This window comes from Barbatula barbatula (assembly GCF_947034865.1).
Source record: "Barbatula barbatula genome assembly, chromosome: 1".
NCBI classification, from domain to species: Eukaryota; Metazoa; Chordata; class Actinopteri; order Cypriniformes; family Nemacheilidae; genus Barbatula; species Barbatula barbatula.
Window position 1 is genome coordinate 10,551,130 of NC_136766.1, and position 12,560 is coordinate 10,563,689.

A 12,560-nucleotide genomic window follows, 5' to 3' on the forward strand; every position below is an offset into this window, starting at 1 on the left:
GGCCTCCTCATAGACATCATGGTTATAGTTGTTGTCAAGGTCCAGAAAAGAACTAAAGACATATTTTGAAGCAACGATAATACTTTGTACGAAAAACAAAACAAAATAGCAACTTTAATCTATATACTCTGTCTTGTCAGTCTATGGTGCGCGTTCATGACAGCACTTCGACACATGTGCATTCGGTTTGTACGGTTGACATTCTTCCTCAATATCGAAATCATCAGACATTTTACATTTACATTTATTCATTTGGCCGACACTTTTATCCAAAGCAATTTACAAGTAGGAGAGCATACATACATTTTGTCAACACGCTACAATGCATTTCAGTTAGAGGCTGGCAGTTCATTCCACCACAGGGGAACCGAATGAGTAAAGACCGAAGATGATGGGAGCAGATGTAGACTTGGAGCTGTGAGTTTAGGTAATGGGGAGAATTGCAATATTTCAGTGTTCATATGACCAGAGCTTGGACTAACAGCTGAGAGGCATGCTCCAACAGAAACGGCCTGATTTTTCTGATGTTGTAGAGCACAGACCTGCAAGTTTGAGTGGGTGGTGAGATGTGAACTTCGGCTGCAGTTTCCTCGCATTTTGTGTGTTATAGTTGAGAATCCAAGCTGAAAGGTAAGGTTGTGTTCAATTGATGGGTGGGCCGGTATAACCAGGAGTATTGTCTTCGAGAGGTTGAGTTGTAGAGATTTCCAGAAGCCAGGCAAAGACATGGGCAGAGATGGTAGGGTCATCTGGCTGAAAAGAGAAATAAAGCTGTGCATCATCTGCATAAAAATGGTATGAAAACCCATGTGCCATAATAATTGGACCCAGGAGGTGGTATATATAGAAAAGAGGAGAGGAGCAAGAACTGATCCCTGAGGAACTCCAATTGTCAGCTGGTGAGATCTGGATGTCTCACCTCTCCAGGATACCTTAAAGGATCTGCCTATGACATAAGAGTCAAGTGGACACCAGGATCTGGGGGTATACTGTGTCAAATGCAGCAGAGAGATCAATCAGAATAAGGACAGATGACAAGGATTTAGCCCTTGCTTGCCGTAGCCTTTGGACAACAGACAGGAGAATGGTCTCCGTAGAATGTCCTTTCTTTAAGCCGGATAGAGGGGGAAAGAGAAGAGAGGAGAAGGTTGAGGAAAATTGACGCGGGTTGGATGGGGTTTGGATTTTGTTTGATAGAACTTGGTTTTGACTGCAGATTTATCAGTAGCAAAAGAGTTAAGAAAATGTTGATACTTTGAGAGATCGGTAGGGTCTCTAGACTTACGCCACATCCTTTCCGCAGCCTTTATTTTGGTCCGATGGTTGCGAAGAGTCTCAGAAAACCAGGGTCAAGAGGGTGTAACACTTGCAGGCCTAGAGGTACGAGGGCAGACACTGTCAAGATAGGGTGTTAAGGTTGAAAAAGAGACTATCAGTAGCTTCCTCAACATTGAGAAATGAGTAAAGGGTTGTGGTGAGGAGGGAGGAAGACACCGTGGATGAAAAGCTGGTGGGAGAGAGGCAACAAAGATTACGCGTCTGCCAAATGCATAAATCTAAATGTAAATGTAAAAGACAACAGTAAATTTCCAGATGTTGGAAACAAGCAAACCTGAAAAGTAGCTCAAGCTAGATGGCTAGTAGGTACTAACAACAGCTACTTAACAAAACAACAGTTTATCTTAAAAGCAGTTCAGGAAGTTCAATAGTTCTTTGCTAACAAACAGCTACTAGTCCAGTTCAAGCAAACACAGCAAGTTCACTAAAGCTACAGCTAACTAGGCAGACAAAATGCTTCTCCACTGGTTAAAGGGACAAGGCCGCCTTTAAAATATCTCAAGTGCTGAGCCCACCTACTCAAGGAACAGCTCAAGGCTTCAAAATGATTAAAAGTGCTAGGTGAAAAGGAACACAAGCTAGAAGCTACTTAACAACAGCTACTTATAGATCGCGTATCATCTCATATTAATCTTGAGTGCCTATACAGTAGTATTGCATACGTTGTATCTTCAAAGAGTAATTAGTTTGATAAAATGTATAAAAGAGAGATACAGCTGTACAATTATTTCCGGAAAAACATGAGCTGCTAGAGGTGGGACTAGTGGGAAGAGTGTGATGGAACTACAGCACGAGCAAGCAACCCATCATCACATTAATCCCTCCGTGTTTTGTACAGTATGCAAGTTCACGCCAATTGCCAATAAAACACAGACATATGACTTAGTTTGACTTACCGTGAAGTTCATGTCCAGCATCCCCCTTGCCATCTATCAGTTTTAAGTGATCTCCAAATCCAGCGTTAGATCCACCATTTATATAACATCCTTTCTCTGAAATGCCGTTAACGAACAGACACGCCTAAACTTCACTATCGCAAGAGTAACGAGCTGCAGCGCAGTCCATATTGATGGTAAGCAGGTCTAGCTCGTCGGTTGGCTAGTGGGCGGGCTATTTCTATTGCCTTGCAATAAAAGGAATAGTATCCCTTTGACGACACAGGGATCCAGAATCATAAAAAAACTTTCTGAAACAAGTTGGAGTGCTAGGGGAGTGTATCAAGTATAGAAATACTATGTCATACGTCCAACAAGTTGACCATGCTAGGCATGTTTAACTGTTCATTCTGACTTAAAGAGGTCAGAATGAATTACATAGAATTATACCGGACCTTTAACAAACAACAGTTTACCTTAAAAAATGTGCGAAGATCAACTTATATACAGTGTTATGCTTGTAAACACAGAGTTGTGCTTCATGGTTGTCAGTCAGAACGCCAGCATCTGGCCCCACCGAATATGCTCTTGTGAACGCGGACCATAGACTGACAAGACAGAGGAGAATATAAAGTTGTTATTTTGGTTTGTTTTTCACACAAAGTATTGTCGTCTCTATTAAGAATTTTTTTATTAAGCAACTATGAGCAGATTGACTAATTTAACGATGTCTTTAGTACCTTTTTGAACCTTCACAACAACTATAAACATGATGTCTATGAGGAGGCCTGGAAATCTCTTGGATGTCCCTAAATTATCTTTGTGTTCCGAAGATGCTAAGAGGTTTTAAAACATGTGGGTGAGTAAAAAATAACACGATTTTGATTTTGAGATTAACTTTTGCTTTAAGATGAAACGGTCAATAAACCGATTACATAATACTTAACAGATCAGTAGTCAATAACTGACTTACTTTTCTAACTGACTAATATTTCCATCCAAATGCATCCAAATGCACATGAACTTATAATGTTTGTTAATGGTAATATGTTTAAATAACACCTTAAAAGAACATTACATTTGATCGAGTGTTGTTTATATATCGGCAACATCATGTCAGCTATTTTATTTCCAATGTCTTTTTTTCATGTTAAGGTTTGTTTCAACATCCTATTTCTGCAAATCATATAGATGCCCTATATATTACAGAGAAAATCTCACATATGTTGTTTGTATCACTATGTTCTGTACTTCAAAAATGGTAAATGTTTCATGTATGTACAGCTATAGCTAGAGTATATCCAAAGCATTAAATATTACCAAACCTTATGTTCTTCTTATTGATTATCCATTGTGATTTGTTAAATATTTCAGTAAAATATTTTAGTTCACCACAAAATTACAAATTTGTCATCATGACATGTACTTATCCCTATGTTGTTCCAAACCCATGCTGTTCTTTGTTCCGTGAAATACAAAGATCTGAGGCAGAACATCTGCGCTTCTTTTCCATACAGGAATAGTGTATGATGATTTCTGTTAGGCTCTAAAAAAAGGCTGTAAAATTATTCTAGTAGTATTACATGACTGTATTGTGTTTCTGCATTTATGCATGTGATTATGTTATGCTCTGTCTGTTTATAGGGGATTATGCAGGCTTTCCAGGCTGCGGCCTTCTCAGGCTACACAGCACCTACCGGCATGACCTCAAGATCTACGCCTCTGATGAGGGCAGGGTGCAAATGACTGCTGCTGCATTCGCTAAGGTACACAGCCAAAACCGGTTAACTAAAAGAGGGCATCTAAGATTGAGTTATATAATATTGTCTTTGGAAGTTACTAAACTGCAGCTGGTTGTGTGCCTGGCAGGGTCTCTTGGCGTTAGAAGGGGAGCTGACACCCATCCTGGTCCAGATGGTAAAAAGTGCAAACATGAACGGCCTGTTGGATAATGATATAGAATCCCTCAGCGGCTGTCAGCAGAGGGTTAAGGCCAGACTGCATGAGACCATGCAGAAAGATCAAACCTTCACAGAAGAAGACTTTGACAGGGTAAACCGGAGTGTTAAGCTTCTTTTGAACTGCAGCCTATATTTTTGCTGACTTTTGGACCTTTATACGAAATGCACATCTGTGCCCAATTTATCTCTTGTTTCTTCAGCTGGCTCCAACAAACAGCAATTCCCTGGTGAACTCTATGAAGTCTGTGGAGAATCCAGTGAGTACATGTGATAAAGTCTACACCCTTATCCAGAGCCTCACCACACAGATCCGCAAAAGACTTGAAGACCCCAAATCAGCAGGTGATTGTTTTGTGCTTACATCAGAGACCCCTGAAGCAAGCTCACACTGAGAAACCTTTGAAAGAGCAACAGATTTAACTCGGGTAATTTTTTCAGATTTACAGCTGTACCACAGTGAGACACTGGAGATGATGTTGCAGCGCTGGTCTAAATTGGAAAGGGACTTCCGTATGAAGAGCGGCCGCTATGACATAAGCAAAATTCCTGATATTTACGACTGTGTGAAGTATGATCTGCAACACAATGCTTCCCTGGGACTGGAGGATACAGTGGAACTCTTCAAGCTTTCCAGAGCGCTAGCTGACATTGTTATACCACAGGTTTGGTACCTGTGTACCCTGTCCTCAGTTCTTGAAGGGATAGTTCAGCCAAAAATTATAATTCTGTCATCATTTACCAACCTTCTCGTCATTTCAAACGTGATGACTTTCTTACTTCTGCAAAACACAAAAAAAGAAGAATGTTGGTAACCAAACAACTACAATACTATTGTATGGACTGGATACACAACCAGTACATCTTTTGTCAATGGGTACCGCCGTTTTGTTACCAACATTCTTAAAGAAATATGTGTTCTGCAGAAGAAAGTCATACAAGTTTGAAATGACAAGAAGATGAGAGGTGAGTAAGTGACGACAGAAATGTCACTTTTGCGTGAACTGTCACTTTAAGAACTAAAGAACCATTTACTTGCTTAAATGTACAGTGGACACAACTCATGGATTGTGAAATATGTGTTTTAGGAGTATGGCATTAACAAGGTGGAGAAGCTGGACATTGCGTATGCCTACTGTCTGCCTTTAGTGAAGAAGATTCAGCTGGATCTACAGAGGACACACGAGGACGAGTCTGTTAACAAGCTGCATCCATTGTGAGATTCTCTCACCATCTCTCACTTATCTCTTATAATTTCATTTATGTAATCTTACCCTATCGAGTGTGAGATCTCAATAACTCCATCGGTTTGTTTTACAGATATTCACGTGGAGTCCTTTCTCCAGGCAGGCATGTCCGAACTCGGCTGTATTTCACGAGCGAGAGTCATGTCCACTCCCTTCTCAGCATCTTCCGTTATGGTGGCCTATTGGATGTAAGTATAACGGGACTATAGAAGAAGAGATAAAGACAAAAATGGAGGATTAGAGTGAAGCACAATGAAGCTCTGATCAAAGACATAGCATAGGCCTTCCTGTATGCTGCCGACATAGACACCAAATATGCTGACCAAGGTAGGCAGCTTGCTAGGTTTTGAGTCGCAGCCAGATATTTCACCATTAGATTCTGTTTGGGTTTCAGGAGGAGAAAGACCAGCAGTGGAAGAGAGCCATGGATTATCTAGGCGCAGTGTCTGAGCTCAACTACATGACCCAGATTGTCATCATGCTCTATGAAGACAACAATAAGGTACATCTTGTTCTCGCTGACTCTCTGCTCATCTGAAACAAAGTTTAAAGTGACCTAAATGAGCAATGTGTTATGTTTGAGAGGCTTCTGTTCAGTCTCAAGAGAGAATTGTGACATTTTGTTAACTAAGGACCCATCCTCTGAGGAGCGCTTCCATGTGGAGCTGCATTTCAGCCCAGGGGTTAAAGTAACAGAGGAGGAAAGCGCTCCGATGGGCTTTGGCTTTCGACCAGCCTCAGCTGAAGTAAGTTTCACATGATCCATTTTATCATTAATAATAGTTTGTGTTTATTCCTGCAAGTTCACCTATCTGTGCTGGCTCTTTTGTCCATATGTGTGTATTTGGCATAGAATGACCAGAAGCAAACAGACCCTGGGAGTTTGGAAAACCTTGCACAAGATGAACTCGACCGAGCCTTGCCTCTTTTAGACGTTATCAGCACCCAGAGGAAATCCCAGCTGATCCGGAATCGCAAGACTGGCTCCATGGAGGTACCACAGTCACCAGCCATTGTGCATTGTGTTTTGAATTGTTATATAATGCAGTACTGAATCAGACTAGGTTTTATATGTTGGGATTCAGCAGCACCCATGTTTGTGTTTGTAGGTCCTGTCAGAGAGCTCATTCTCTAAAGGGGGAAACTATCGCCTCTTCCCCTCCTGCTCACGTCAGTCTCCAGAGATGAAGCAGAGTGGATTGGGTTGGTATTTTTGTCAGTTCTTCTCTCAGCTTTGATAGCTGCGGTATATTTGTATTCCCTGACAAGAAATTGTCTGTTGCATCCAATGCCACTGTATATTAGAAGTTATGTTGAATGTAAAGCCGATAACTTTTAAATGATATTGTGTGTGGTGGGATGTAATTGATCATTTTTGTTGTGTTTCTGGTTCAAGATCCATAGTACCATAGTCATTAGTTTGTTCACAAGTACAGTGCATGTGGTTGGTGTGCACACTAATTTCATGATCTAACCCCCTCTGCAGGCTCACAGTGCGCTGGTCTCTTCAGCACCACCGTCCTGGGGGGCTCGTCTAGTGCCCCCAACCTTCAGGACTACGCACGTACACACCGCAAAAAATTCTCATCAGGAAGTTTGACCTATAAAGACGGTATGTGCTTCATTAAGCTCCTTCTCTCCAATACGAGAGCATTGACAGTATAGGAACAGGACACTTCCTGTAAATGCGAGTAATGTAGAAGATTTCTCGTTGCATCATTTCCTGATGTTGTATCACACATGTCGCTTTTATATTTAGAATTTCACGTCAGGTTCATTTCCACGGTTGTGAATGTTTTGTGTCTGAAAGGTCATGGAGTCTTATGTGCCATTCACAGTGTTTCAGCAGTTTTGTCTTTGTTTCTTGTCATTTTGTCATCATATTTTGTAACCCTTGTTTTGTTTTTGATATAATTGAAATGGAAACACAAGTTTTATTAATACACAAAGCGGCTATTTTTATAGTTCCAATTTTATAAAAAAGGCTTTTTTATTAAACTATTGTTTTAACAGTACACAGTCATTTTAGTACTCTGAGGTTAAACTTTGACTTTCCTTTGTACTGCTCTATATAGGGGCTATTTGCTACTCTACTGTATATCTCAACAATTACTCGTAGATATTATGTGCATTGGTCAACATTTGTTACTCAGAAAACATAATATTATAATTAAGAAAGTACAGTTATTAGTAGATTAAATACTGTATCATTTGTATTAGATTTCAATATAATTTGGAAAATTGCACATATGTATTGTCCATTCTGCAGCGCCTTGATATCTAGAATCCTTCTGGAATGTTCATGGTTAAAACCTTTGCCCACAAGGTGTCAGCGTGACACTGTGCAGAGATCTCACTGTTTCAGTTATCATTTCCTCTTTCTTCTTCTGCTTACTCCTCTTTATTTATAAACGCATTTTCTCTCGCTCATTTCTACCATATACATGGGCTTTTCATAGATCAGTTCACTTTATTACATTTAGTTGAAACCTCTTCATTTGTTTTTATGTGTAGATTTTAACATGCCGGTCATTGAACACAATCTACAGTCTCTTTGTCTTCAGTGTTTTGTGTGATTGTGTCCCATGAGGGAATAAGAGTTGCTAATTTTGCTAAAGTGAGATATGTCCACCTCAGCCTTCTTAGGTCTTCATACATTATTTAGTTTGTTCTGAGAGATATTGTCTAATAATTTGCATCTATATTGTGCCCATTAACCCACAAGGCAAAGCAATATAGCTAAGATTACTTAATTAATATTATAGCCCACACCTCAGACTTTAAAGTCTACGGCAATGTCCCAAGTCTCCCTCTACCTTATGAAGTACACTATATGGGGTGTTGGTCAATTGTCTACATTTTAAGCAAATTTAATTCTCAATAGATTTAAAGGGATATTTCACAAGCAAAACAAAATTTCCCCATGATTTACTCACCCTCAAGGCATACTGACTGAATATGATATGATCTTCTTGAAGAATAATGCAGTCGAAGTTATAATACCACGTATCATTTAACTTCCAATTAGTAGAATGTGAGTGAATGGGCGTCGACCTTTTGAAGCTCCAAAAAGTGCATCTATCAATCAAAGAACTGCTCGACACGTCTCTGTGGTCTCAACAAAGGTCTTCTGAAGTGAATCGATGCGTTTGTTTAAGAGAAACATCCATATTGACAGAGCTATTAACGTTGATGTCTAGCTTCCGTTATCACTCGGCTGCACCAGATGCTTGTTTTTCCAGCAAATGACACAGGCGTGTTGTAAGCTCCGGTGACGAACGCAGAATTTTTCGTTTGGTTCCAACAGGAAATGGTTTCCTCTGCGCAGGACCTTTTGTCATTTGTAGGAAAAACAAGACTCAGGTTCACGTGCTGCCGAGGGATAATATAAGCTAGATATCAACTGCCTATTAATATTGATAGGGCTGTCAGGATGCCTTGAGGGTGAGTAAAACATGGAAACAATTGTTTTTCCCGTGAAATATCCCTGTCATAATGTCACAAACATAGCCACAAATCTTTTAAGTCTTTCAAGTAGAGGTACTTGAAGTAATGAAGCAAAAATAAAAAAAATATTAACTTAAAGGGATAGTTAATTCAAAAATCTAAAATCTGTCATAATAACTCAAGTCAACCTAAAAATCTTGTTCTATGCAAGTGTAGTGCCCAGATGTTTAGTTATTGTTCTTTGTGTTCAGCAGAACAACAACATTTACACAGGTTCGGAACAACAATATGCAAATGATGACAGAATTTTAATTTTTGGATGAAGTATCCCTTTAAGTTATTTCTACAACAGCTTTGGAGTGTTCTGTGTCTAAATTGGTTCAACAAATTTGCTTATTTACATTTATTCCTTCACCATATAGTGCACTATGACATCCGTTATTTAGGGAATATTGAATTTCAGGCACAGCTTAGATCGCAAATAAAATACAAAAGCAGACCCTTCTCTTCCTGCTTTATGTCCCACTGTAGGCACAGTAGCAGCTTAAACATCACACCCCTTCAGCACTAGAACACCATCCCCATCCTGTACAGGTGTACTGTTAAATATGGTAACTCTAGTGACCTTTTTTATTTCCTCAGAGATGTTGTCTATGCCGGCAGTAAAACGATTTTCTGTGTCGATTGCAAAGCATCCGACTAATGGTACGTCTGCTTCTCTTCAAGTATATTTCCTGTTTCTCACCTCCTTTACTTATGTTAATGAAAAATCCTGCTTTTCTTTCACGTGATTACTGCCACTGTTTCTTTCAACCCTTCGTTTCATCAGCTTTTTCTTCATTTGACCCCCCCCCCATTCTCCACTATCACAATCTGTGACTTCCTGCGTACAGCTCTCACCATCACCCAGTGTTGATCAGTTTACTGATGGCTGTCTGTATGGATGAATGTGAGCACGTGTTTGTGTTTCATGTGCCTGAATGCACAAGCGGGTACGTGGGTGTATTACATTAAAGAGAATGAATCTGAAGCACTACTGGGCAACACGCCAAGGATTAAACCCTTCTCCTGTTAGTAATTGTCATGTCTCTAATGTTTCTAATGTGAAATGGTTCATCCGTCACTCCTTTACGCCATCACTCTTCTCTATTTTCTGTTGAAATTCTACGTCATGTGCCTTTATACTGAAATCACTGTATGTCCAATGTTTTAAATGTCGAACTACGAACTACTCCAGTAGTGTTGAGTCTTTTACACAACTTTTTTTTTTAATTTTTACAGGAGCCAACCTAAAATATGTGTGTAGATCCTAACTATTTACTACACGAGTAGATGTTAGGTTTGATTAAGATGCTTTGGGATTTTGAAACATTAAATCAATTTCATTTCGCAGCCCCATTGCATTCTCACTGCCATGCTTGCAGATAAGTGTAGCCTGTGTCTTTTGTGGCCCTTTAGTCTTCATTTATAACTAAATGTGCTGTGCTAACCGGTTTAATGTTGGATGAGATTCATTTTCAGAATTGTCGTATATGCTTGTATGGTGTGAATGTCAGGTGAATTCTGGATTGAAGTGAGGGTATATATATGCCTTCAGTATATGTGGGTGTCGATACTCACAAACACGCTGTTTTGTTTGAACGGCTGTATAAGGAAATGCTTTAAAGCTGTGGGATTGTCGAAAACGTACATGCATGTGATTGGCTACGACACGTTAAGAACAGTGCAAATGAAATCCTCATAAACCGATGTGAATAACTGTACTGTATATTTATGTAGGTGTGTTTGGACAAATATTGCATGTGTTCACAGTACATCTCAGAGATCGCTTAAAGATTGTCCCACTTCCACCTACACACTCCCTGTTGAATCCCACACACTCCACCCACCAGACATTCCTAGCCAATTAGATCTCAAAAACCTTTCACGGTGGAGCCATGCTAGAGCCATGCTAATTCTGTCTTTCTGTAGTTACTAAGAAATGCTTAATATTACTGAAAATACTCTTTCAAACCAATTCAGTCGATTTTGCCTATATTTCTGTGTGTTCCTGGTAATTGTCTGTGACTGTGTGTGTGCATGTGTGTATTGCGTTTGTGTGATTTTAGTTTTGATGGGGATCAAATGTCCCCACAATGATGATCAAACCTAAAATATCTGAAAATATCATAATTCACACTTGGTTTTGTAAACATTAGAAGTGAGTGACTTCCCATCATGATCTTAAAAAAACTATAGCTGTCAAACGATTGATGGCGATTTATCACATCCAGAAGTTTGTTTACATGATATGTCCGGAACTGTACATATTCATTTTATATTTATAAACACAAAAGCATACACATACTGTACATGTCTATATAGGAAATATTTAGATGGATTTATTTATATTTACCAATAATTTAAATGATATATAAATGTTTTATCAGCAGCCATATAACCCTGTCGCCCAAGACTGGTTGCCCACTGGAGCTATGCAGGGCTGAGCCTGGTCAGTACCTGTGTGGGAGACCTGCTGGGGAAAACTAGGTTGCTGCTGGAACAGGTGTTAGTGAGAACAGCAGGGAATGCTCACCCTGTGGTCTGTGTGGGTCCTAATGCCCCAGTATAGTGATGGGGACACTGTCCTTCGGATGAGACGTTAAACCGAGGTCCTGACTCTCTGTGGTCATCCCAGTCCTTCGATTAAGAGTAGGGGTGTAACCCTGCATCCTGGCCAAATTCGCCCATTTGCCTATATACATCACGGCCTCCTTCCCATCATGAGGTACATCATGGCCACCTTCCCATCATGGCCTCCTAATCATCCCCTTATGTACCAATTGGATTCGTAACTCCGTCTCCTCTCCACCAAGGAGATTCCCCCCTTGAATTTTAAGCGCTATATAAAATGTAATGAATAATTAATTTGCTATTCATTTTTACATTTTATTTTTTTCATAAATATGTGTATGTGCATGTGTCTATAAATACAAAATTAATATGCACAGTAGACGAACATATTTTATGCAAACACAAAGGTTTATTCTGGATGCGATTAATCACGATGAATTGTTTAACAGCCGTAAAAAACATATGTTTATGTTTGGAAAGATTGTAAAGCTTAAATTCTTGTGCATCAGGTCTAACTTTTAATACACTGTAAAATGGTTTTGCAGTTGTTTCAATGTGATTTTTATGTTTACACAAGTTTCTTCATTCAGCTTCACATGTTAAGCTGTATTGATGTGGCCGCCATATAGTATAGTATATAATGTTTGACTCCAAAAGCACTTTGTTCACTTTAGGCACACAAGATGATACTTCTGCCATGGCGGTTAAACAACCTCTGTGGTGGTCTGGCTCAGGTACTGTAACTAGAGATCTCTGTTCTACCGCAGCTTTAAACCAATCAGGTCGATTGAATGAATCGACTGGGCCTCGCTATACTACATAGTGTTAGTGTGAACGGGAAAAGATCAGTGTGAATGTGTAGCATGGGAATTTACAGTTTAATGACATCCTTGAGTCCTTGTGGTCTTGTGCCTTAAACGATGGATGTGCACACATATCTGAATTAAGGCAGTGGGTTACAACTGACTTAAATGTAGCTGTGTGTCTGCTTGGGAAGGTCACGTGCCGGTGACTGTAGTCACTCATCTTTGTTTAGAGTATAGAATATGGAAAAGTTGCTGTTTGTGGGGAGTTTAGCCTGA

At 39.7% G+C, this 12,560-nt stretch overlaps 1 protein-coding gene across 5 annotated transcripts in view; it reads left to right on the forward strand.

Annotated features, from left to right (window-relative positions):
* The window catches only part of ppip5k1a (diphosphoinositol pentakisphosphate kinase 1a), a 28,566-nt gene that overhangs the window by 8,372 nt on the left and 7,634 nt on the right, over positions 1-12,560 (forward strand). For 2 of the 5 annotated variants that reach the window (XR_013786624.1, XM_079455817.1), the window contains exons 16-26: positions 3,858-3,979; positions 4,083-4,265; positions 4,375-4,516; positions 4,613-4,836; positions 5,260-5,387; positions 5,492-5,606; positions 5,813-5,920; positions 6,051-6,164; positions 6,272-6,412; positions 6,528-6,621; positions 6,905-7,030. Coding sequence is in view for 4 of the 5 variants with exons in the window: in XM_079455817.1 (XP_079311943.1) it covers positions 3,858-3,979; positions 4,083-4,265; positions 4,375-4,516; positions 4,613-4,836; positions 5,260-5,387; positions 5,492-5,606; positions 5,813-5,920; positions 6,051-6,164; positions 6,272-6,412; positions 6,528-6,621; positions 6,905-7,030 (1,497 nt within the window). In the remaining variant the exon portion in view is untranslated. Of the gene's footprint in view, positions 1-3,857; positions 3,980-4,082; positions 4,266-4,374; positions 4,517-4,612; positions 4,837-5,259; positions 5,388-5,491; positions 5,607-5,812; positions 5,921-6,050; positions 6,165-6,271; positions 6,413-6,527; positions 6,622-6,904; positions 7,031-9,507; positions 9,571-12,152; positions 12,213-12,560 lie in introns of all 5 variants that reach the window. The other 3 variants (XM_079455814.1, XM_079455816.1, XM_079455815.1) reach the window with 3 other exon arrangements.